The sequence below is a fragment of the Chrysochloris asiatica genome, unplaced genomic scaffold (assembly GCF_000296735.1).
Source record: "Chrysochloris asiatica unplaced genomic scaffold, ChrAsi1.0 scaffold00340, whole genome shotgun sequence".
Classification (NCBI taxonomy): domain Eukaryota; kingdom Metazoa; phylum Chordata; class Mammalia; order Afrosoricida; family Chrysochloridae; genus Chrysochloris; species Chrysochloris asiatica.
Genome location: NW_006408858.1, coordinates 502,301 through 528,524, shown reverse-complemented (window position 1 = coordinate 528,524; position 26,224 = coordinate 502,301). Strand labels below are relative to the sequence as shown.

General features: G+C 47.6%; 1 protein-coding gene across 1 annotated transcript; it reads left to right on the top strand.

Moving 5' to 3' along the window:
- Positions 1 to 1,866: 1,866 nt before the first annotated feature.
- On the top strand, positions 1,867 to 25,930 carry PI4KA (phosphatidylinositol 4-kinase, catalytic, alpha). Its single transcript, XM_006875804.1, has 23 exons — positions 1,867 to 2,066; positions 2,323 to 2,474; positions 3,806 to 3,913; positions 4,285 to 4,412; positions 12,986 to 13,105; positions 13,221 to 13,300; positions 13,382 to 13,575; positions 14,511 to 14,601; positions 15,193 to 15,360; positions 16,000 to 16,053; positions 16,188 to 16,308; positions 18,064 to 18,193; positions 19,334 to 19,404; positions 20,340 to 20,412; positions 20,498 to 20,568; positions 21,130 to 21,236; positions 22,024 to 22,128; positions 22,231 to 22,356; positions 22,579 to 22,699; positions 23,473 to 23,632; positions 24,236 to 24,325; positions 24,895 to 24,978; positions 25,878 to 25,930. Exons 1-23 carry the CDS (start codon positions 1,911 to 1,913, stop codon positions 25,927 to 25,929), a joined length of 2,562 nt encoding a protein of 853 aa, XP_006875866.1. The 5' UTR covers positions 1,867 to 1,910; the 3' UTR covers position 25,930.
- Positions 25,931 to 26,224: the final 294 nt, after the last annotated feature.

Sequence of the window (26,224 nt, the reverse complement as noted above, 5' to 3'; positions counted from 1 at the left end):
GGGGGGAGGGGCACCTATAATTCAAGGTTGTAGAAGGGATGTGACAGTAGAGGCCCTGGTCCTAGATAGAGTTCTATTGGTTTTGGTATTATCTGTAGTCAAGCCATTCATTCTGTAAGTAGTTGGTGGGGGCCTTTGATGGAGCTGGTTTCAGTGTCTGTTAGGATCACAGGGCAGCTGGGGGCAGAGTGACTGGTTAAATGCTTATCTGGTGGCTCTGCAGGATTTGTAGATCTCGAGCCAAGCCCATCTGAATCTAGGCACCAAAGTGGCACACCAAAGAGGCGCATCCAGCCCCCAACTCACTCCCAACCATGCAGCTCTGAACTCCCAGAGAGCAGGGTCTGTGCTGGCATGGATGAGGGTGGGAACTAGCCACACTTCTGGTACCAGGAAAGTGTGGGGAAAAAGAAGAAAACATACCTTTTCCATGAGAATCTGCTCTGTCAGGCTCCCTTCCTGCCCTGCCACAGCTACTCACAAGATGAACAAGCTGAGTCCGGTCAGCTGTTCACCAGTCAGTCTCCCTCTCTCACCATCCCTGCTTGCCTCTCCTCTCAGTAAGCACTCTATCCATCCCTATAGCCTTTCTTCTGCAGTTCAGGGTGCCAGAAGTTTCATCTGTCTCTGTTTTATTTCGTCTCTTGTATCTTTGTTGTAGAGGGTTTCTGTAGTATGTCTGGAATTGAGCTCACCACCATTTTTTCCAACCTCTTGTTTTCCCATAGTGTTCCACCTATTTCCATGGAGAATGTGGCACCATCTCTTTGGGACTGTGGCAAGTCTGCCTCCCAACTCCCACCCCTAACCCCAACCTGTGATTGTGGCTCCATGGGCTAGAGGGCAGGGCATCTCTCCCCTAGGTAGACTAGGGGAGCCAGTTATGCAAAGCAGCTGCAAAACTCTCCTATGCCCCCATTCTTCCCCCTTCTTTCTTCCCGGAGACATAGACATGGTCATGGATTGAATCGTTTCCCCCCAAAAGAACATATAAACTTTACTGGGTCATGATTCTCGGTGATTTGTAAAGATGTAATGTGGACCAGTGCTCCCCACTGGTAGATGAAGGCTTGGGTGACCAGTTGTGGAGAGAAAAGGTGTGGCCCAAACTCCTTTCATCTGCTCTGCTTTGCTTCATTAGAAGAGTGGGCCAGCTTCTGTGTCCTAGAAGGATCCTGATGGGACGCCACACACCTGCGCATCAGGGCTGCTCCAGGGAGGGGTGTACAGAGGGGGCTGCATTATGAATTTGGCACAGACTCATGACCAGATTCTCATGTAGTTTGTGGGTACAGCTGTGCAGTGTCCGAGCAGCCCTCCTGCGGGAAAAAGGTCAGCTGGTCTTTTTAACATACTCCATTCACCTAGCTCTGACCAGTACCCCTGAGACACAGCAGTATGAGGAGCCTGTCCACATCCATTTCAGGGTTTGAACTGCCAGCCTTGCTGTTATCAGTCTAGTGTTTATCCTACAGTTTGTTCTGTAATTTGTTTTAACTTTTCATTGTGAATTTAGTCATGGTTTACAGAGCAGATCATCAGTTTTACTTTCCACAAATCATATCTGTTTCATTACAGTGGTTGCAATCTCCATATACCATCACTTAACAGTGTTGATCTCTGTTCACTTTGACTCTTGCACTCCTCCCTGTGCCTTCTGCTGCCTTCATCTTTCCTCTGCCACCTCTGTCTTGTTGTATATTGCTTTCCACATTCTTTAGTTTAGTTTGATATTTTACAGTTTTCAGTGTACAAAACTTCTTTTTCTCTGTTTAAAAGCATTCCTATGGGTTTTATTATTTTGGATACTGTCATAAATGGAAATACTCCTTTTATAATTAAAAAAAAAAAAACACACTTTTTTTTTGCTTCCCAGAGGAGCTCACAATCTGTTGTTGTACTTCCAGTTCATGCGGGAGATGGCAGGGGCCTGGCAGATGGCAGTGGAGCAGAAGTTTGGCCTGTTTTCTGCTGAAATAAATGAAGCTGACCCTCTGGCAGCATCAGAAGCAAGTCAGCCAAAACCCTGCCCCCCTGAAGTGACGCCTCACTACATCTGGATCGATGTACGTGTCTGATCCCCTGCTTCTCATCTTTGAGGCTCTGCAGGGCAAGGGCTCCCCCAAGGGTGGGTGACCCACCATAGCAGGGTGTCTCCGTGCCTTGAGACTGCTTTATATGGGAAGAGAGAAGGGTGTCCCAGGCTTCCCCCAGCAGCTGCTGCCTACCTCCCCAGGACCCCTGTCCCACCCACCCCACCCACACGGTGGGCTACACAGAGGGGCCAGCCCTATCACAGCAACATGTCCCATTCCCACACAGTTCCTGGTACAGCGTTTTGAGATTGCCAAGTACTGCAGCTCCGACCAGGTTGAGATTTTCTCCAGTCTCCTGCAGCGTTCCATGTCCCTGAACATCGGCGGGACCAAGGGGAGCATGAACCGCCATGTGGCTGCCATTGGACCCCGCTTCAAGTGAGAGCCTCCCTGTGTGGGCATAAGCAGTGACAGTGCGGACCTCAGAGTAGTGGGGAGGGAAGACTTCACAGGAAACATCTGCTTTGGCGCCACCATGTGCTCAAGCACATGCCCCATCTGATCTGCCTGCCCTTGCCATTTTCCCCTTCTCCTCTCAATCCACACTGTCCCCTGTATTACAGGCTGCCTTGCCTCCCTCCTCACCTTTCTGATCACCACCATTTCTCTGGTGACAAAGCCAGGGCCCAGACCTGAAGTTTTCTTACTCTACCCAGCCACCCTCTCTACCCTCCCACACACCCCTCACTCATTGCAGCTGGCGCTTCAGTCCTGCCCAGCAGGGCTCTTGCTTGTGAGTGTCCAGTTGCTCACTGCCCACGAAGTGAGGGTTGCCACATGCACTCGTGGTTGTTGGGAAGGCCTCCTGAAGGATGATTCATCACATTCCTCTCTGACCACCTGCACCTGGCCTGACTTCTCCATAGCTTTCCACGTAGCCCAGTTGACGCCCCCTGCCATTTGGCCCTTACAGCTTACCCCACCCACCCATACATACCACTCTATTTCTGCCAGACAAGAAGTAGCTCCTCCAGGGCCCACCTCACTGCCACACCTCTCTAGTCCCATCAGTGCCCTCCCTCTTGGCAGAGCCCATTGAAGCCTAGCACCCCTTTTGTGGAACTTAAGTATGTAGAGATTTGTCTTTCTCACCTCAAGCATTATGTTCTGTTCCCTGTGGGCAGGAACAGCACCTCCTGCCCCAGCTTCTAGCTCCCCACCACCTGCTCATTGGTACCCTACATTAACCAGGCCATTATATATTTTCTATGTGATTGTTGTTGTTAAGTGCTGTCCAGTCACTGCCAACTCATAGTGACCTTATGAAGGGTTTCTGAGGAACAGCTAGTGGGTTTGAACCGCCAACCTTATGGTTAGCAGTCCAGTGCTTATCATGCAGTACCACACCAGGACAAATATTTTTCCTATACTTGTATCAAATGTTTCACCATCATAGCACATCTGGGAGTAGTTTGCAAATGGTTTGACTGGTGTTTCTATTGGCCAAGGCAGACATCCCACGAACTGTTCATTTCCCTAATAAAAGTAAAGGCTTTGAAGAACCTTTGCTGAGATTTTGGGGTAAAATATGTGAGTAAGCTATAATCACCTTACAGATGCTCATCCTGGCTCCCTAGAGCCCTGGTATCTCAGGGTATCCTTTGATCACCAGGTTTTAGGGAACCAAGGGTCTGTGTGGTCTAGTCCTGCAGTGGTGGGGGAGGGGGATAAGCACATACTCCCACCTGATGGCCCCAAGTCTCTGGCAGACTGCTGACCCTGGGACTGACCCTCCTACATGCTGATGTGGTCCCCAATGCGACCATTCGCAATGTGCTCCGGGAGAAGATCTACTCAACTGCTTTTGACTACTTCAGGTACTGACCTCTGCACCCCACAGTAGTGCTGGCCTCTGGGACTTCCTTCCCAGGAGGACTTGCCTAAAGTACTTCTCAGACCCCTGTCTGGGCAGCCTCCTGCTGACTTTCCCTCCCCACTCAGCCTTCCTATTGACATAAGTGATGATGTGGGTGGGGCACCCTCACAGTCCTCCCAATGTAGGACGCCTGGCCTTATTGAGGGTGGTGGTGAAAGTGAGAATGAGAGGGCTCTGGAAATTGCCACCGGTTCCATGGTGGCTTGCTGCCTTAACAGTGGCTGGTGACCAGCTCAGGCTTACCTCTCACCACTCTATCATGTGGCAGCCTCTGGTCCCTCATTCCCACTTGTCCTTGGTGGTGGTTTCCAGTTGTCCCCCCAAGTTCCCGACTCAAGGAGAGAAGAGGCTGCGTGAAGATATCAGCATCATGATCAAGTTTTGGATGGCCATGTTTTCAGACAAGAAATACCTCACTGCCAGCCAGCTAGTACCCCCAGGTGAGTATTGTTCTCCACAAAAGCAGCCTGCAGAGAGAATGAAGGGTAGAGGTGCAAGGTGGGCTCCTTCCTGCCCATGGAGCTGGACAGAGGAGCAGCAGAGATCAGGGCCCTGCTAGCCCCTACTCCCTAGCATGCCTAGTGCTGCCTCTCCCCTGGGGTCTGGGACCTGGTTCTATCAAGTAAGCCCAAGCTTAGAGCCATGAGTGGTCAGTGTCTCCTAAAGCATCCATTGCTGTCTATCAAGCCAGTTCTCAGACTAGATGCTAGTGAAGTACGGAGGGCAAACCGCCACATGAGTAGGTAGTTTTCACATGTGTGCATGTAACACATACTGGATCGACATGTGCCAGTGTCAAGGGGCATGTTCAGAATCACCTCTTGAGCAGAGGCCCAGCCAGAGCTCTAAGCTCTCTGGAAGAGATGTGGACACCAAGCCTGAGAAGGTGTATGGGTGTCAGACAGGACAGGTGGATAGAGAACCTTTCAGATAGAGGATACCAGAAGAGGACTCTGCAGCGTGTTAGTGGTCTTCTTGTTTCTCAGAGCAGATTTGGTGGTGGTGTCAGCTGCCACTGAGTCAGTCACCAACTCATGGCAACACAGTGAACAAAATGCCGCCCAGTCCTGCACCAAACCCATAATTGGTTGCAGATCAAAGCATTGTGACCCAGAGGATTTTCAGAAACAGACCTTAGTGTTATCTTCTTGTGGAAGCAAGCCTCCATGGATATACAGATGGTGTCATTGATTCATTTCCAACTCATAGCAATCCTTTGTATAACAAACAAAACACTATCCGGTCCTGCACCATCCTTACAATTGCTAGCATGCTAGAGTCCATTGTTACTGCCACTATGCTAACTTTATCAAGCATGATATTTTCTTCAAGGACTGGCCCCTTCTGATAATACATCCTATGTAGGAGAGACAAAGTCTGGTGATCTTGGCTTCTAAGGAAATTTCTGGTTGTACTTCTTTCAATACAGATTTGTCTGTTCTGGCCATCCATGGTACCTTTAAAATTCTTCTCCAACACCATAACTCAAATGCATCAATTTTTCTACAGTCTCCTTATTCACTGTCCCACTTTGACATGTATAAGAGGCTATTGAAAATGCCATGGCTTGGGTCAGGGGCACTTAGTCCTCAAACTGACATCTTTGCTCTTGAACAGTTTATAGAGGTCTTGTGCAACAGATTTGCCTAATGCAATACGTCATTTGATTTCTTGACTGCTGCTTCCATGAGTGTTTTAATGGTTGATGTGAGCAAAATGAGGCCTTTGACAACTTCAATCTTTTCTCTGTTTATCATGATGTTATTTACTGGTCCAGTAGTGAGGATTTTTGTATTCTTTACACTGAAGTACAACCCATACAAAAAGCTGTGGTCTTGAATCTTCATCAGAAGTATTTCAAATCCTATTCACTTTCAGCAGGCAAGGTTCTATCATCTGCATATCACAGGTTGTTAATGAGTCCTTCTCCAATCCTGATGCCCTGTTCTTCATGTAATCCAACTTCTTGAATTACTTGCTCAACATACAGATTGAATTAATATGATGAAAGAATACAACCCTGGTGCACATGTTTCCCGATTTTAAACCATAAACTATTTCCTTGTTCTGTTCAGACTGTTGCTTCTTGGTCTATGTATAGGCTTCTCATGAGCACAACTGCGTGTTCTGGTATACCCATTCTTCACAGTGTTGTCTGTAGTTTGTTATGATTCACACTGTTGAAATCCTTTGTATGGTCAATAAAGCACAGGTAAAACATCTTTCTGTGCTTTAATAACTATATATACTTTCTGGTATTCTTTGCTTACAACCAAGATCCATCTGACATCAGCAGTGATGAGCCTCATTCCATGTCCTGTCTGAATCCAACTTGAACCTCTGGCAGTTCCCTGTCAATGTACTGTTGCAGCCATTTTTGAATTATCTTTAGCAAAATTTTGCTTGCCTGTGAATAACTGAAATTATTCAGTGGTTTCCACATTCCATTGGGCCACTTCTCTTTGAAATGGGCACAAATAAGGATCTCTTTCAATCAATTAGGCAGGTAGCTGTCTTCCAAATTTCTTGGCATGGCTGAGTGAGTGCCTCCAGTGCTGTATCAGTTTGTTGAAAGATATCAGTTTATCTTCTGTCAATTCCCAGAACCTTGTTCTTTACCAGTGCCTTCAATGCACCTTGGACTTCTTCCTTCAGTATCATTGGCTATTAACCAGATGCTGCCTCTTGGAATGGTTGAACAGCAACCATTTCTTTTCAGTACAGTGACTCTGTGCATTCCTTCTATCTTCTTTTGATGCTTTCTGCATCATTGATTATTTTGCCCAAACAATTCTTCAATATTTCAAGTCAAGGCTTGAATTTTTTCTTCAGTTCTTTTAGCCTGAGAAATGCTGAGCATGTTTTCTAACTTCAGATCTTCGCCCATAACAATATTTGACTTTGTCTTCTTGAACTGTCCTATGAAATTTTCTATTCAAAACTATTACTCCTCATTTCTTCCATTTGCTTTATTTATTTATTTAAATGTTTTATTGTGAATTATGTGATAGTTTACATGGGAGAACATTAGCTTTACATTCATCCTATCCTATATTGTTTCACCCCCTCCATGCATCATCAGTTAACCAAAGGGTACACCCGGCAAGTCTGACCCTCGGTCGTCAGCACACAACCCCTCTCCATCTAGAGCCCCCAGCCACTCCATCTCTCCATGTCATCGTCTCTGCCTCCATCTCAGGTGTCACTGTTTCTCTGGATAGGATCCCTGCACTCTACTTTTCTCCTTTGATGGTCCCAGGGACCTCCACTCCTGGACTGCAAAGTCAACCACTCCTCTCCTTTTGCTACAAAACATCTACCTTTACATTTCCAACCCTCACAGTCAGTCCTGATAACAATTATTCACTATTGTACCACATGAGTCCTATCCCCATCTCCTTTCATCAGCCCCGCCCAGACATATTGGATACTACTCAGTAAGCCAGTTACTTCTTGTCTTTGTAGCCCCCCCTCACCCTATTTTGAGTAATGTCCAAGTTGCCCATCCCCGTCTACCCTGTGTATCAAGGGGGTTGGAATGATCCTCGCTGTAAAGATCTTCCATTTGCTTTAGCCACCTCTACACTGCAGCTTTTGGAGTATTGCTAATATTTCTGTTTTTTTTTTTTTTTAATTACAAATTACTCTTGATAAAACTGTTATATGTATTCTTTTTCTTCCTGTAGAAATAAGTTGTGGTTCTTTAGAATTGCTACTACTGCCCTTCCCAAAAGGATCTGGAAGGTGATTATAGAAGTTCCAGGTTTTAAGTTAAGTAAATCTCTTTAAAATGCATAAATAATCATTGCTTCTACAGTCTTTGGCTTTGCAACTAACTGTTGCTTTGGCATCCAGCAGAGGGAGCCTGAGATGAATAGTGGAACTTCCAGCTGTGACTCCAGGTGATCTGGATTTTCTGAGGGTGGGACATGAAGTGATAGGGAAGCAATTCATGCTAAAGAGATAAGACAGGAATTTCCAGAGTTCCCAGAAACTGTTGCTGACTTGCCACTTACGCCAAGAATGGGTTTTGTCAGAAGTAATTCTATAAAGTAACAGACCATACTGGTTCTGCAGGATATGAGGGAGAAAATGCTGCTCATCTCCTTGGGACTTTGTTTCCTGGTGCCGAGAGTGAACTGTGAGGTTATTAATAAGGACTTAAAGGTGTAATTGTTGACAAAATCAAGAGCATTTGAGATTGGCTTTGAAAAGAGACTAGAAATGCCTGCCTGGTTGGCATTTCTGTGTATTATGCTATGTAATCATGCTTGCTGATAGCTAGTGGCATAGCTAGAAATTAGATGCTCAAGTCCCACTTCCAATTTAACATTTGTTGCTCCTTGGATTGAATTTAACATGTTGAGGCTTTGCAATTTTCATTTGCAGTAAAGGCTCTACCATTTTCTATTTCTATGCAAATGGTCTTGAAGCAGAATTGTTTGCACAAAAGCAAGATTTTCTTTCAAACTTAACTGAGGAGTCATTTGTTCTTTGGCGATGTCCCCTTGCCATGATTCACTTTATTATCAAGTTTGTGATTTGGATTAACACATTTTACTTGTTTATTGCATTAATGTTCCCGTGTAGTAATTCCTAGTTTGATTGTTACGTATATACAGAAAAAAGTCCTGAGCTGGAATTGCCATATAAGGTTCTTTCTAAAAACTAAGTTTGTCCCTGATTTTGAATCTTGTTATAAAGTTGAAGATCAGTGGTTTTTTGAGCTCTTGTAATTGAGAGGTTTGATGATATTTTATATTAAAGTGACTGACTGACACATGGCTTAAAAAAAAGTTTTATTTTTTTATTTTTTAAGTTTTTATTGTGAATTGAGTGATAGTTTACACTCATAAAAGGATAAATTTTAAAACCACTTTGAAGGGCCACCTCTCTGATTTTCTCCAGGCCACTATACTAGATGTCACCTAACACAACACCCCTAGTAATTGGTAAGAAGCTGGAGTCATGTGCCCCTTCCCCGACAGTAAGTCCAAAATTGAGAGTTGTTAGAACAAACTCCACAAGGAAAAGGACTTCAGTAATTGGTTTGTCTTTGTAGAGGAGAAAAATTCAACCAAGTTAGGACATCAGCCACTAAACAACAAAAAGCAGCACACTAACGAGTTCTGAAGATAGTTAACAGATGATGCTGGTGTGAATAACTGGTATTAGATAGTCTGTTGTTATTGTTAAGTACCGTGGAGTCGGTTCCGACTCATAGTGACCCTACACAGGGTTTCTGAGGCTGCAGGTCTTTACAGGAGCAGAAAGCCTCATTTTTCTCCCATGGAACAGCTGGTAGTTTCAAACTGCCGACCTTGAGGCTAGCAGCCCAATTCGTAACCACTATGCTACCAGAGCTCCTTATTAAATCCCCCATTGGTGAACTGCATTATCAGCTAGAGGGTTAGTTAACATGTGATAGAATGAGGAGTTATGCAAAGTAGAGCACGGCAGAGCATTTCACCACGAGAACAAGTGCATCTAGTGAGAGGCAAACCAACTGGACTCTAAATTACACACACCTGAATGACAAGACTCCCCACCACATGTAAATATAAAACATTGAATTTTAAAATATCAACACTACAATATATAAATAGCAATTATAAATGCACGTAGTGTATTCTATTGTTGCCAGGTTTCCTTTTTTTTAAGGAAATGGTAAGTTACACTGTGGTTAAGACTTGTATATCTTCATCCTTGAAAAAGCCCACATTCTATCATGGTGATGTTTGGTCAGACTTAACAGCCCCAATTGCTAAACACTTGGATCAAGTCATAACCAGTTTTATTGCAAAAGGACTCTGCACACAGTTCTCAATTCTAGTATCTTAAAAGGTACGCAACAAGTCAGTAACATAGAGAAACATGCACCATGAGAAGTAAGAAACCATCCCTTCTGCGGATCAGCAACTTGTCCTGCCTGAGCCACAGTGCCCACATTACTGAGACTGTGAACAGTCACTTTTCGCATTCATCCTGAGTGAAAGATGGAATGACTGAAGTAAAAATGCAACATATTATAAAGAATGTCCTACCAAAAAATTCACAAATTAAGCCAAAGTATTTTACAGAATTTACTACAAAACACCATAAAAATGGCCTGGTGCTTAAGCTCGCCACCCCATATCCAGCTGGATGTCTTTGGGCATGATGGTGACTCTCTTGGCACATAGGTTGGTGTATTCGAACAGGCCCACCCAGGTACACCTCTCTGGCCTCCTGCCGGGCGCCAATGGCTGCGTTCTGGAGCCTCAAGGCTGTCTTGAAGTCCTGGGTGATCTCTGGCACCAGCCTCTGGAAGGGCAGCTTCTGGGTGAGCAACTCAGTGGACTTCTGGTAGTGGTGGATCTCCTGCAGCGCCATGGTGCCTGGCCTGTAATGATGGGGCTTTTTCACCCCGCTGGTAGAGGGGGCACTCTTCTGGGCCGCCTTAGTGGCCAGCTATTTGCGGGAGGCCTTCCCACCCCACTTTACAGTGGATTTCCAGACAGTCTGCTTGGTTTGGGGCATTTTTCACCAAACACCTAAGTCTGAGGCCACTTCCCAGACCACTGCGTTACTGTCCCTGTCCAAAGGAGAACCGCAGTATCCTAGCCAAAAGGATGATGCTCCAACAAACCCCCAAACCGTTCTGTGTTCCCTGTATGATATTCTTGATGTTATGCCACAACTCTTCTGGTTTTCAGTCATTAGTGTCTAATGCATCAAATCTATTCTTGAGATAGTGTCTAAATACAGGTGGGATATATTCAAGGTCATTTTTTGGCTCTCATGGACTTGTTTTAATTTTCTTCAGCTTCAGCCTGAACTTTCATATGAGCAATTGATGGTCTGTTTCATAGTCTGCTGATGATGATGATGATATGGAGCTTTTCTGGCATCTCTTTCCACAGATGTAGTCAATTTGATTTCTGTGTATTCCCTCTGGTGAAGTCCACATGTATTTATGTTGTTTAATTTGGTCTTGCAAAATTCTGTCATGTGATCTCCTGCACCATTTCTATCACCAAGGTCTTATTTCCCAAATACTGATCCTTCTTTGTTTCCAACCTCTGCATTTCTATCAATACTTCTTGATTACATGTTTGGTCAGTTTCAGACTGAAGAAGTTGGTAGAATTCTTCAGTTTCATTATCACTGGCTTTAGTGTTTGGTGCATAAATTTGAACAATAGTGGTATTAACTGGTCTGACTCATAGGCGTATGGATAATATCTTATCATAGACAGTTTAATACTTCTAGATAGAGCTTGAAATGTTCTTTTTGAGGATGAATGCAATGCCATTCCTCTTCAATTTGTCATTCCCAGAATCGTAAGCCATGCAATTGTTATATTCAAAATGGCCAATCCCAGTCCATTTCACCTCACTAATGCTTAGGATATTGATGTTCATGCATTCCATTTTGTTCTTGACAACTTCCAATTTTCCTAGACTAGTACTTCATACATTCTATGTTCTAATTATTGATGGATATTCACAGCTATTTCACTTCATTTTGAGTTGTGCCCCATTGGTAAATGAAGGTCCTGAAAGCTTTAGTCTATTTGCATCATCACGATCAACTAAGGAGGCAGCTCTTTCCCAGTCGTATTTTGAGTAGCTTCCAACCGAGGCACTGCCTTTCAGCACTATCTCTGACAACATTCTGGTGCTGTTCATCATGTTTCAGTATTCAATATTCAGTTGCTCTCTGACAGTGTTTAACAGCTATTCCTAAGGTTTTTAGTGGTTAATAATTCTGACGTAGTTTGCCTCTCCTTCTTCTGAGTCTGTCTTAGTCTGGAAGCTCAGCTGAAACCTATGTACCCTGGGTGACCCTTGCCAGTGTTCAAAATACTCATAGCATCACAGCATTCCAGAATCACAGCAACACGCAAGCCACCATCTTATAAGAAACTGATAAATGAGTTGTGGTGCATGTGGTACATTGGCTAGAAATGGAAACCAAGTTTCACCCGTGAAATGCAAGAATTCTACTACTGACTCACCAATGCCCTCCATTGTAGCAAATTAGAGATGAGTTTCTGTAGGCAAATCTACAACTTGCACCCTAACAATCAGGAAAAAGAAAGGGACATTAGAAAGCAGCCACAGCAGTTTTATAAATCAGCTTTCTGAGTGGGGCAAGTGGTCCTTTAGTGGCCTGTGTTGTTGTTAAGTGCTGTTGAGTCGGTTTTGACTCATAGTGACCCTATGTACGGTTTCTGAGGAGTGGCTGGTGAGTCTGAACTGCCAACCTTGTGGTTCAAACTGACCTTGTGGTCGAGTGCTTATCCTATAGCCCCACACTAGGGCTCCTTAGTGGCCCATGTTGTTGTTCAGTGCTGTCGAGTCAGTTCCGACTCATAGTGACCCTCTCTCTATAGGGTTAGTTGGTGAGCTTGAACCACTGACTTTGCAGTCCAGTGCATTAACCCACAGCACTACACCAGGACTCCTTAGTGGCCCAGAGGTCCATTAATATATGTGAAAGGACAGTGGAATGTCAACCAGATAACAATGTTTCCCCAAAAGGAATCTTTTTATTGGTTTTATTTTACTTTAAAGGCAAGGAGGAATATAATGCATGTAGAAAGCTTTCCATCTAAAATAAGGAATCCATCAGACTGCTGATCAAAAAGTTGGTGGTTCAAGACCACTAGCTGCTTCACAGAAGAACAATGCTGCAGTCTGTTCCCATAAAGATTTACAGACTCAGAAACCCTATGAGACGGTTCTGCTCAGTCCTGTAGGGTCACTGTGAATTGGATTTGACTCGGTGGCAATGTGTCTGGCTAAATAAATTCTCAGAGGTCTGAAAAACTTACTCTAAAGAATTTATCCTGCAAAGTTGTAAGCGGTGGTGTGTTCTCTTGTCAGCCTTCTCCATGCAGGTCTGTTGGGAGTCTTGTGCCTGGAAAACGCTTGGTCTCCCATGGACCACCTGGTCGCTGGGAGAAAATTCATTTCATGTTTGCCATATTCTCAAGCCGCTCTTTCCAATATCAATGTCGTTGTCACAGATAACCAAGACACGCGGAGCAACCTGGACATAACAGTTGGCTCCCGACAGCAGGCCACACAGGGCTGGATCAACACATATCCACTGTCCAGCGGAACATCCACTATCTCCAAGAAGTCAGGTCAGTGGGCATTAACCCCTGAGTCACCATCCCAGAGGGATAAGAAGTACACTGAAAATAGGGTGGGCAGGAGACTCTGAGAAAGGATACCTATGCTCTCTCTCCCCCACCTCAGGGATGTCTAAGAAAACCAACCGGGGCTCCCAGTTACACAAGTACTACATGAAGCGTCGGACACTGCTACTGTCTCTGCTGGTGGGTCACTGGCCCCGCACCCACCCACAGGGCCCAATGCCTGCCTGGCCACAAAAATCAGACATTTTGTACTCTCTTCAGGCCACTGAGATTGAGCGCTTAGTCACATGGTACAACCCCCTATCGGCACCAGAACTGGAACTGGACCAGGCCGGGGAGAACAGTGTGGCCAACTGGAGGTCCAAGTATATTAGCCTGAGTGAGAAGCAGTGGAAAGACAACGTCAACCTTGCTTGGAACATCTCACCTTACCTGGCCGTGCAACTGCCAGCCAGGTAGGTCCTGACCACAGTGCGAGCAAGGGGGTGGTGACCGTGGATGCAGGCAGCACTCACGGGCCAGTGTTCTGCCCTGGGCAGCTATCACACAGTAACTCCATAATGTTTTCACAATCCTAGGTGACAGCCTGAGCCCCTGGAAGTTGTGTCAGGGCAGATCAGGACCATGGTTTTGTTCACAGACGGGGTGCATGGAGACTATCACTTCCCGGGAGGCAGACCTGGGTTTGCTCTGGGTACTAACTGTCAATGGCTTGCTTCAACCAGCAGCCGGGCTATGCCCACACAGGGTTGTTCTGGGTTGGTGTTGGTGGAAATAGAGGTCTTAGACTATTGGGAGCTGCAAGGAACTCCAAACACATGCTCCATGGAGAAATTCCACCAGACAGACCTCCGGCTCCCATGTGTGCTTCCAAAGCTGACAGTTCCTGGTACCAAGTCCAAAGTGCTTAGCTCCTACCTCTAGTTCTGCCTCTGTCCATCTGCTTCTGCATTGTTACCTTGGGGTGGTGACCCTGAGCTGAAAACATGTCCCTACCTACTCACCCCTGGGAGAGCCCAGCATGGGGGGACTGCTTTGAGGGTCAGGGTAAGGAGGCACAATAACAGATCTGAAAAAGAGGGCATTCCTCAGAACGGCTAGCGCAGGTAATCCCTGCTCAATGTACAACTGGTATTTTCTTATATAACTTTTGAAACACTCATATGCAGACTTAGCAACAGATTAATTTTGAGGGAGCTTTAAAAAGTTTGTGGAACAATGGAATTGAAATATAATAGAATTTTCCCAAGAACTTTCTGTAGTCTCTTTGTAGCCTGGGATGTCTTAATGATGTTTGATGCAGACCTGAGCCCCTCAGCTCAGTGCTTTCTGTAGGACCCAAGTCTATGGTCCAAGCCCCTCACCCACCTCAATCCTGCTGTATGTACAGGTTTAAAAACACAGAAGCCATTGGTAACGAGGTGACCCGTCTGGTCCGATTGGACCCAGGAGCCGTCAGTGATGTTCCGGAAGCTATCAAGGTAGAATGGTATTTACCAAGCTACACACTGATGCCTGGAACCCAGAATGTGCTAGAAATGAAGGGACTGCCTTTATGGGAGGTCGTATTTTCTCTCTTTCTCTCCAAATACAAAGCATGTATTGTGTCTACAATCCATAGGGTTCTCATAAACTGTGAAGAGCCAACTTGACAGCAGCTGATGACAACACTGTTGTTGCATTTACAATAGAAAAGATTCATGTACCTTAATACAATTGCAGTTTTGCTGTTTTACACAGTGGGTTAAGTGTTGGGTGGCTCACTGCAAGGTCAGTGGTTTGAACCCTCCAGCTGTTCCATGGCAGAAAAATGAGGTAGCCTGCTTCTGTAAAGATTGACAGCCTCGGGAACCCTCTGGAGCAGTTCTGCTGTTTACAGGGTTGATAGGAGTTGGGATTGACTCCCTGGCATTAGGTTTGTTTGTATGTATCTGAAGCATTTCCCAAGTCGTTTTAAAATGCTTCAGAAACATAACTCAAGGCTGTGCAGCATCCAGTCTACGTGTCCATCCCCACGACATTGGGCAAGGGCCAGTGTGCTCGCCAAAGGTCAGCCATCTCCCTACTCCTAGTTCCTGGTCACTTGGCACACCATTGATGCTGATGCACCTGAGCTCAGCCATGTGCTCTGCTGGGCACCCACGGACCCGCCCACTGGCCTCTCCTACTTCTCCAGCATGTACCCACCGCACCCGCTTACCGCACAGTATGGGGTCAAGGTGTTGCGGTCCTTCCCACCGGTAAGTGCCACTGAAGGGAGTTATTGTGTCTGGAGAGTTTGGGAACTGTTAGCCTAACTACACGTCAGTCCACTTTACTTCTTTGACCAGTTTGTTGTAGTCTAGAGTCATTGCTAATTTGAATATATTCCATGGTAACAGGAGGTATCCAAAACTTGGTGGGAAAATCCCCTTATCATTTGATCTTTCCACAAACTTTGCTGCCCCCTTGCATTTGTTTTTTAACCTTAATTAGGTGCTTGACTTCAAGATAAAGGTGGCCAGAGGTTGGTCCAGATATAGCGAGTGCTTTATACCCCAGCTGTTCACTTCTGGGGCCATGGGTGGACTGGGGGAGACTGTATGAGTCTGAGTTGATGCAGCCCAAACACAGTCTGTCATGAGATGGCGTCACAGTAATAAGCCCGAGAGAGCCCTGGCTTTGCCTACCCACCCATAGGCATGTGAGCCTCATTCGTTCAACTCTTCCTGTGTCTCAAGCCACTGGAGACTCACTGCCACCCTGTGGGCTTCCTATATCACTCCTTTTGCCCCAGTGTTCTGACAAGGATGGTGGGGTGCTGAGCGAGGCAGGGCTCCCTCTGCTGGGCAGGTCTGTCCTTGCTGCAGGGCTCATGCTGCTCCCCTCCCTCCTCGCAGGATGCTATCCTATTCTACATCCCACAGATTGTGCAGGCCCTCAGGTATGACAAGGTAAGACTGCTGCCTATACCTGCTGCCTCCCTTCCTTGCTGTCACAGTGATGCCACCCAGCCCCATGGTGCATGCAAGACCCTGGGAGCTGCGCTGGGTCAGAAATCCTGACTGGTGGCCTTGCACTCCTCCAGATGGGCTACGTGCGGGAGTACATCCTGTGGGCAGCATCCAAATCTCAGCTGCTGGCCCACCAGTTCATCTGGAACATGAAAACCAACATTTATCTAGATGAGGAGGGGCACCAGAAGGATCGTGAGTACCCCTGCTCTCATCTGTGGCCCCATCTCCAGAAACTTTTTAAGCTCCAGGAATCCTCAATGACCTGGACCATCCCATCCCTCAGTTCCCTCTCTTTGCCATCCCCCAAAGCAAGGAGCAGTTCTCCTCTTAACATGCAGAGGATCTACCTCCCCACCACCCTACCCCACCCTGCAACCAGCCCACCTCCTCCCCAGTTGAGCTCCATCTTGCTGGAAAACTGTGTGTCTTGTCAGGGCTCCTTCACTTACCTAAAAATGATGAAGATCATATTAGACTAATCAGCATTGTTTTTGTTGTTGTTAAGTGCCATCGAGTCGGTTCTGACCCATAGTGACCCTGAACAGGGTTTCTGAGGCTGTAAATCTTTATGGGAGCAGAAAGCCTCATCTTTCTCATGCGGAGCAGCTGGTAGTTTCAAACTGCTGACCTTTTGGTTCACAGCCTGATTTGTAACCACTATGCTACCAGAGCCAGAATTAGGAATTAAAAAAAGAAAGGTTGCATGTTTAGCATCAATAGTTTTATTTACAATGACTTTTCCAGAACAAAAACCCACGTGAAAAGGGCAGAATTGTGTCACATTTTTGTAAATCTCATTTCTGGCTGGCTTCATAGGAGATAACTGGATTCTCCTCTCACTTGTGCATTTAATCCATTGCACGATGTTAATGAGGGCAGTTTGACCTTGCACAGTTACGAAGGGACTTAAAAACAGGTCAGTGAAATATGCAAACCTTTCAAATATTGCTGAAGTCTTTATATGAAGGGACTTCAAAAAGTTGGTGGGAAAATTAATTCCATTGCCTTGATTTCATTTTTCCATGAACTTTTTGAAGTTTCTTCATACAGTAATGGCACATTTGCTAACATCCCTACCAGTCTTAGCTAAAGTGTTTGTGTTGGAGAGCTATCAAAATAAAGTTTTCTAACTCATTATAATTATAATCAAGAAACCTAAGGAGCACAGTTCTACTCTGTAACACTGGGTCACCATGAGTTGGAAGCATCTCTGGTCTGTTTGGTTTTCTCCCCTTTGTTCACTTTCAATGTCTAAGTTTGGACAGCTATATTTTGTATCACCCTTTCAAGTAAAAATGAAGCTCTATGAAAAAAGAGTCCCGGTGTGGCGCTGTAGAATAAACACTGAACTGGTAGCTAAAAGTTCAGCAATTCAAACCCACCAGCCCCTCCCAGAAACCATATTCAGGGTCACTATGAGTTGGAACTAATTCATTGGCACACAACAATAATGAAAAAGAGAGATTAATTTAGATCACAGCTACCACCAATGTACTAGTTTGCATTGAATGTCAAAAGGTTCATGGAAGTAATGGAATTTTTCACGAATTTTTTAGAGCCTCCTCATACTTCGGAACACAGCACACATGCTTTATGCATACTTCCAGCAGTACCACACATGGTATTAGAAAGACAGCTTGAGGGGAAGGTATTAACACAGTTCCCTTTTTATTGCTTCATTGAAGACATGACTAAGTGATACTTAAGGAAAGAGTACAGTGACCTTTAGAGTGTTGGGCCACCCCTACTGTGATGCATGCTGAGGTGTCATTTGTTTTTGCATCACTTTGGCACGTGTCCACACAGTCTTGAGACAGCATTGACATTGGGCTTTGCTGAAAGGGACTTGGCGCGCATGGGCCACACTTTGAGAACTGCTGACCTGACTGAAAATAACCTGATGATCTCTCCAAGGCCGCCACTGACTCAGCTTTCTCCCTCTGCTAGCTGACATTGGCGACCTGCTTGAGCAGTTAGTGGAGGAGATCACAGGTTCTTTGTCGGGCCCAGCTAAGGACTTCTACCAGCGGGAGTTTGATTTCTTCAACAAGATCACCAATGTGTCGGCCATCATTAAGTAAGTGGTAGAGCTAAGCAAACAAACAGTCCCGGTGCAGCCCCTGTGTGAGGGATACTAGGTTGATCCTAGAGACCAGATCAATGAGAGGTTTCAGGGTAGGCCGGGGTTCTGCAGGTCTTGTGATGTTATGGGAAGCACACACGCTAGTCTCATGTCTTAGGTTGTTTCACGGTTTGAGACCTCTCTGCTCTGAGAGTTGTGAAGGATCCTACTGCGTGAGGAACAGCAGATTTCTTCAGAAGACCCATTGTCCTGAGCTTCCATTCATGTGGTTCTGACAGCATCCTCAGGCATCTATGGCATTGTCCATTCATATTGGATAGGGGCCTGGAGCCCTCAAGCGTGGCCAGCACTTGGCAGAGCGTCCGTCCTGTAGGCAGCAGCACGGGTCTGGTCCTCAGCAGGCAGGTGCCTAGTTCCTGGGCACATCTTGTCCACCCCATGTCCCTGAGGCCTTCTCCCAGGCGGGACATTGAGTAGAATAGGCAGCATGGCAGTGTAGCCTGTCGCACACAGTGAAAAAGAGGTAGGAGCAGCCGCACTAATTAGGCATCTGCTAGGTGAGAAACTTAGTGTCCTCACCCCTTACCATCTCCCTGTAGGAGGTCTGCATGGACCACCCAGGTCACATAGAACATATAATAAGAGGGAGCTTTAAAGAATTCATGGAAAAATGGAAGGAAAAGAAAGGGGATTGCAGTTACTGAGATGAAACGAAATTATGATTTGTTGAATGTAAAACTGATGCTCTGCTTTGTGAACCTTCACTCAATTCACAGTAAGTTTTGGGGTGGAAAAAAAAGACAGTAGAATTTTTCCATATACTTTCTTGAAGCCGCTCCAAAGAGCTGGAATTTGAGCCCAGAATTGTGTGAACCCATACCCCGTAGCCTCCACACGTTGTGCCCCTCTGATCATACACATATCTCCCCAAGCATGAGAGGGCAGAAAAGACTGCCCTGGGCCCCCAGGGAGCTATGTGGTCTTCAGATGAGGAATCCAGCATGGGGGCCATCATCTACACTCTCACAGAGGAGTTGGGAGGTAGACCTTACTGGTTTTGATCAGGAAACAAGGTGTTCTGTGCCCACCTCAAACAGGAGAGCTGGGAGACAGCACATCTGTCTTCTTCCTCAGGCCCTACCCTAAAGGTGACGAGAGAAAGAAGGCATGCCTGTCAGCGCTATCTGAGGTGAAAGTGCAGCCAGGTAAGTAGGAGGGCTTTAAGTGCTCAGGAGACTGGCCTCTGCTCATGGGTGAGTATGGAGACCAACAACCTGGCCAGACCCTCAAACTCAGGGCCTGGTGAGCTGGGGGCTACCTACAGATTTTCTGGTGGCCAAGGTGCTGTTTATCTGGGCCAGGGTTCCAGATGCTTGGGGGCCACACAGACAAGTGTGCCAGGGTGGGAGCAACTTCTGGGCACCTTTGAGCCCATGTGGCTGTGCCATTATGTTTCCTTGAGAAGACAGGAGTTGCGGCCTCCAGCACAGCTCCCCATCCTCCCTGGTCATGCTGGGAGGTGCTTATGCAGGCAGGCAGTAGATGTGGTAAACGTTACCTTGGGCTTGTTTTGTTATGCTCCTGATCCTGCCCCAGCACACAAGATTCACCATCCTCTCAGTGAAGCCCCTCCCCCTTAATGAATGACTGCCACAGGATGGAGTAGGAGCACTGGGTTTCTAGATCATGTGGTAGGGAAGGAAGGGCCCAGAGTCTAGGCCCACCATCACCACAGCTGCCTACTAGGATCCAGTTCCCAAGAGACATGGCATTTGTTAGCCAGGGATGGGTTCTCAGAAGACCAAGCTTTACTGTATTAGGTAGCCTTTTCCTTGGCACGTCAGAATGTACAGCCCAAGACCTGAGAGCTGCAATGGGTGCTAAATGGGATACTGGATGAGTAGGGAGACCAGCAGGCCAGGGTTCAGTGTGGCTCATTTATGAGACCTGGGACACCCCTGAAAGTCCATAGGACCAGGGAAGCGCACCCATAAAAGCTGCGAACTGAAAAGTCCTCGGGGTCTGTAGCAAGAGGCTTGTGGCTTCTTGAGCATGACACCTTCTCTTGGGGAGAGGCTATGGTAGCCAGTGTGTGGGGCCATTCCCTGGGTCCCGTGACAGTGCTCTGTCCTCACACCAGGCTGCTACCTGCCCAGCAACCCTGAGGCCATCGTCCTGGACATCGACTACAAATCTGGGACCCCGATGCAGAGGTGTGGTCTCTGTTCTCCTGTGTCCTGCTTTTCAGGGAGTTTTTGTTTGCTCTATTGCTTCCACCACATTCTTTTCTCCCCACAGTGCGGCAAAAGCCCCATACCTGGCCAAATTCAAGGTGAAGCGATGTGGAGTGAGTGAGCTTGAGAAAGAAGGTCAGTGGGGGATCCCTGAGTTTCTCTAAGGCCTAAATGTATGCTCCCTTGCTCATGGAAGCTTCTCTTGAGATACTTCATTTGTCACCTGTCCTCCAGAAATAGTCATGCCCATCTGTGTCCAGGTGGGTATTGCCTCAGATTTCAGTGCTATGGCCAAGATGCTCTGAGCTCATGTGCATATGCAGATATGTCTGCCCCAAACCTGCCAGGACATCAAGGGGAGCCTTCTTGAGCCTGAGGCTCTTGACAGTCCTTGTGCAGCAGGACTTCAGGCAGTATAGGTGGGTGTACCATACCTTCACTTTAGGCCCCTGAGTCCTCTAGCACCCTCCACATGTACAGACACACTGAACTCTGTCTCAGAAGAAAACAGGCTCTATTTTCAATTCCACTTGGTCTAAATGTTGATAAGAGAATGCCTGGCCCTGGGATTCCTTTGCTGACCCAGGATGTTTCCCAGGTTTGCCAGGGCCCCTCCCTGGCACCCTTCTGGGACTTTGCAGACACACCTCTGAGGTTTTCCACTAGTAACAGGAACCCACCTTCCTGCCCCCTCAGGGCTGCGGTGTGGCTCTGACTCTGAGGAGAACGGCACACAGGAGGCAGACACACAGAAGATCTCCTGGCAGGCTGCAATCTTCAAAGTTGGGGATGACTGCAGACAGGTAAGGGGTTAGGCCTAGGAGAGTGCAGGCTAGGTGCTCTCAGCACATTCATAATCCAACGAGAGTTTGCTCCTCCACTAGGCTTGTGGGCCAATTCATTCCCATCACCCACTGCCATCGAATTTATTCTAAATCACAGTAAACCTATAGGAGAGAGTAGAACTGCTTCCTAGAGTTTCCAAGAGTATAAATCGAGATGGCCTCATTTTTCTCCCACAGAGAAGCTGGTGGGTTCGAACCATTGAAATTTAGGTTAGCAGCTGAGTATACTCAAGCAGAACACACTCAAAATAACCTGACTTTAATTCCTAAAATCCAAAGGCAAACCAAGTTCACTGCCATGAAGCCAATTCCAATGCATAGCAATCCTATTGCGCTCCCCCACAGGGCTTCCAGGGCTATCAATCTTTATGGAAGCAGACTGCTTCATCTTTCTCCCACTGAGCAACTGGTGGGTTATTGTTGTTTTTAATGTGCTGCGGAGTCTGTACCAACTCATAGCAACTCTGCACAGGGTTTCTGAGGCTGTAAATCTTTATAGGAGCAGAAAGCCTCATCTTTCTCCCACGAAATGGCTGGTAGTTTTCGAACTGCTGACCTTGTGGTTCGCAGCCCAATTCATAACCACTATGCTACCACAGCTCCAACTGGTGGGTAGGGCTCTGGAAAACCCAGACCTGCCGCCTTCCAGCCCCTCTTGGTCACCCTGAAGGGGAGCAGGTGGGCCAGGGTCCTGCCAACCATTGGACGTGATTCGGCACTGACAGGCCTACTTCTTGGCTCCCAGGACATGCTGGCCCTGCAGATCATCGACCTCTTCAAGAACATCTTTCAGCTGGTTGGTTTGGACCTCTTCGTGTTTCCATACCGGGTAGTGGCCACTGCCCCTGGGGTAAGTGGCTCCTCTAAGTCCCCAGACCTTCTCCACCTGCGCCACCCCCAGACCTTCTCCCTCCTTACCTGGCATCCTCCACATCGGCTCCTTCCTCCCCAGTGTGGGGTGATTGAGTGTATCCCCGACTGCACCTCGAGAGACCAGCTGGGTCGCCAGACGGACTTTGGCATGTATGACTACTTCACACGCCAGTATGGGGATGAGTCCACTTTGGCCTTTCAGCAGGTACACAGGGAAATCCCAGATCTTTTTACACTCACCTCCCTTCCTCCCTCCCTCTCCTTCTGAGACCGTATATTTGGGGAGGGGCTTGGTCTTAGAAAGAACTGAGCAGCCCCTTCCCCCTCAAAAGGCTTGATTCCCCAGAAGAAAACAAGCTAACTCCCAGATATGGGAGGGCAGCTTGCCCTCCAAGAGCTCCTGTAATGCCCACGGCTCTCTGTACAGGCTCGCTACAACTTCATCCGAAGCATGGCTGCCTACAGCCTCCTGCTGTTCTTGCTGCAGATCAAAGATCGGCACAATGGCAACATCATGCTGGACAAGAAGGGCCACATCATCCACATCGGTAGTTGGCCTGGAGGCCCCAGGAGTTGGGGGGTGACCCTGCTCCTCAGCAAGCTTGCCCAAAGCTCCTATTAGGAGAGTTGGAGTCAGGGACTAAGTCCTTCCTACTTTGGGTGGCAGCCCAGCCCTACACCAGGAGCCTGAGGGCATTAAATAGAAGGGCTTCAAACTGACTCTTCTTTGATTGAGCCATGCTCAATGAAGTAAAACTGGAATGGACATGAATTTGTTAAACAAGGGTGAACCAGAATGGGAAAAATTATAGCCAACACCCTGCTAGAAACATATTCTCCCTCTTACAAGTCAAAGGCAGCATGTGTGTTGTAAACATCATGACCAGCAGAGCCAAAAACAGTGACAGAGTGGTGCCAGACTTAAAGATGGCAGCAAACTATGCCACTTGGCTTATGTGTCTCTCTGCAAAATCTAACAGTAATTCAGCATTATGCATTGCAAGTGTTACCTGTGTAATTTTCCCTGTGCAGGTTATTGGTTTCTGGTATACCCACTTTACAGAAATTCAGATTTGTCCTAATATGGTTTTAGGTTTTATCAGCAATGACTGAACCTGTTTGAAGGCCTGCCAGGTGGAACTCTAGGAGGGATAGGCCTCTCCCTTTTGTCCTTCACTCCCAAGAAAGCACAGTCCTAGGGCCTTGCTCATGAGCATGGTGGGAGCTGGTATTCCTAAGAGCAGACTACCTGTCCACCTAGCAACGTGCTCCCGCCTCTCTGACTGGGATAGTCAGTCACAGAGGGTTCTGGGATTTCTAGACTTTGGCTTCATGTTTGAAAGCTCACCAGGCGGGAACCTGGGCTGGGAGCCAGACATCAAGCTGACAGATGAGATGGTGATGATCATGGGAGGCAAGATGGAGGCCACACCCTTCAAGTGGTTTATGGAGATGTGTGTCCGTGGCTACCTGGCCGTAAGGTGAGAGCCCTGGGTGCTAGATGAAAGCAGGGACTCCCCAGGTAGGCGGGCAAATGGTGTCCAGCCTAAAGTGACCTATCCTTGGTGGCCCTTGAAGGCCCTATGGAGTGGCGTTCTCCTGCCTCTTTGTAGACATGGGAATAGAGAGAATAATAAGGGAGGGGCTGGTGGGCAGGCATGCCAAGCCCAGCCTCCTGCTACTTCTGCTGATTGCCCTCCCTTCAGGCCACCATAGATGGTCATTGTCTTTGGTTCATTATCCAGTGTCACTTGACTGAAGGCACATCGCACACTCTGAGAACACTTAGAGCATGCATTTATAACTGCTGTGTGCAATGCTGCGCAGCCAGAACATGAGGACTGGGCTGGCGTGTACAGAGCATCTGTGCTTCCTTGGGCCTCCCTTGGGGATGGACTACTCAGCTCATGACTGCTGGGCTTTTGCCTACAGGGCTGGCTGGGGGCACCTGATGTGCAGGGGCTCTGGGGACCATAGATCTGGGAGAGCAAGCGAGAATCCAGGCGTGAAGATACAGCATTGGGTTGCAGACTGAGGGTAGGGTCAGGCTGCCTCTAACCCACTTCCCTTCAATCTCTCCCCAGGCCCTACATGGATGCTGTCGTGTCTCTGGTCACTCTCATGTTGGACACTGGCCTACCCTGCTTCCGAGGCCAGACAATCAAGCTCTTGAAGTAGGTCTTTAGCAGACCCACCAGGCATTGGGGGATAGCCATCCATTAGCCACAATGCTGCCTAAGATTGGCTGCCCCTTGAGTGCTTGTAGCTGTGCTGGCTGATGGGGTCGTATGAGCTGCTTGCAACCCCAGAAACTTCCAGGGTATTCTCCAGAGAAGATGGGGCACTGGCCACACACAGTCAACAGACTCTAGATGTGAAACTCTCTCGGCCTGAGCCAGCCAGGGGACCTTACCCTATAGTCTGTCCAGGGACACAGCACTTGACCCTGCCTCTGAGGCCCACTCTAGCCAAGCAGTTACCCCTTCCCCATACTTAGTCCACCCCATAGGTGGCACCCACCCAGGCCCTGAGGATATGCTGGGAACACTGTCCACATAAGAGGCCTAATTTAGCCTCATAACATTGTCCCTCAGGCCTGACACTGAGCCTCAGACAGTATATTTCCAGGGAGAGCTTCAGCTAAAGATAACCACACATCCTAAACCTGGAGAGGGTAAGCTGCAATGCTGCTCAGGCTCCAAAGCACTGACTCAGTTCTCTTAACCATCTCCCCACCCTCTAGGAACAGGTTTAGTCCCAACATGACAGAGCGAGAAGCCGCAAATTTCATCATGAAGATCATTCAGAACTGTTTCCTCAGCAACAGGTGTGGACCCATGCTCTGTGCACCTGTGCTGGAGAGAATCTCATGGAGCAGGGAGTGCTGGTTTAAGGGGCAGGGGCCTGGGGGAGGTCAGGAGAGCCTTTGGGGTAGGACTGACCAGCAAGAGCTGGGAGCAGAGTGAGTTCAGACAGGCAGCAAGGCCTAAGGCCTGGAGATCCCAGCTTTATGCCAGACCAGAGAGCAGGTGCCACCACATAGCACCCCAGCATCCCAGCAGCGGGGAAGGTAGAACTGTGAGGAGGTTGGTGCGGGTTTTGAAGGCAAAGCCCATAGTACTCACTGACAGGTTGTGAGGTGAGAGAGGGGTTAGAGATAACTTTGGAATGTGTGTCCAAACTACTGGATATTGCAGCAGAGGGGGTGAAGGGAATGGAGTTTGTGTTGAGATGCTGATGAGGCGTCTACATAAAGAGGTACCGAAAGATTGGGGGCCTGAGGGAAGCCACCCAGACATTGAGACTCAGGAGGAGAGGGCTCAGCAGGCTGGAGCCAGGGCCCTGCCAGAGGAGAAGCAAGAACTGACCTTAGGCAGTCTCTTATGGTGTGGGGGTGGGGGTATGGAGGTAGGGGGATTAAGTGTGATGCCTTGAAAGCAGGAGCACAGCCAAGCGTTCACAGTGAGGCCCAAGCGGAGTTGCTAGAGGCCCAGTTCGCAGTGGGTGTTCAGGGGAGAAAACTGAGGCAGGTGTCCCAATTGCAGTGCCATAAGAGGAACACCTGCTGGACTGGAGGAGGGGGCACATCAGGGACCAGTTTCTGTGCACACTTACTTGCAAGAAGCAGGGACAACTTGGGGTGCACTTAGGGTGGGGGTGGAGGGACCTGGACTTGGTTTTCTCACAGCTACCTCCCCACCCCTGCCTGTATTCTTGGCCTTTCAGGAGCAGGACCTACGATATAATCCAGTACTATCAAAATGACATCCCCTACTGAGAGAGCGCCCTCTGCTGTCAGTGTGCATGTCTGTGGCCTCCTGGATGAGCTCACCAGTTCTGGCTGCAGGGTGGGAGCCTCGCCCAGTGAGCAGAGCTATGGGTGTACTGCAGGATGTCCTCTTCCACTTGGTGTGCTTATCTTACAGAAGAGCTGTACCTGCAGTGCTTGGCAGTCTGTTCTTCCAAGTGTAGTGTTACTTTGTTGAAAATTATTTGATGGCACTATCTGTGCATAGGTGTGAATGCTAAGTTTGCACTGGACACATTCCTACCTGTCTTATTTTAGAGGTACC

Bases quoted from the DNA above. Each gene is read 5' to 3' on its own strand.
- PI4KA (XM_006875804.1), top strand. From the start codon at position 1,911: ATGCGGGAGATGGCAGGGGCCTGGCAGATGGCAGTGGAGCAGAAGTTT. The intron at 16,309-18,063 runs GTGAGTACCCCT...TCCCTCTGCTAG, and splicing joins GGAGGGGCACCAGAAGGATC to CTGACATTGGCGACCTGCTT. The intron at 20,569-21,129 runs GTCAGTGGGGGA...CTGCCCCCTCAG, and splicing joins GAGTGAGCTTGAGAAAGAAG to GGCTGCGGTGTGGCTCTGAC.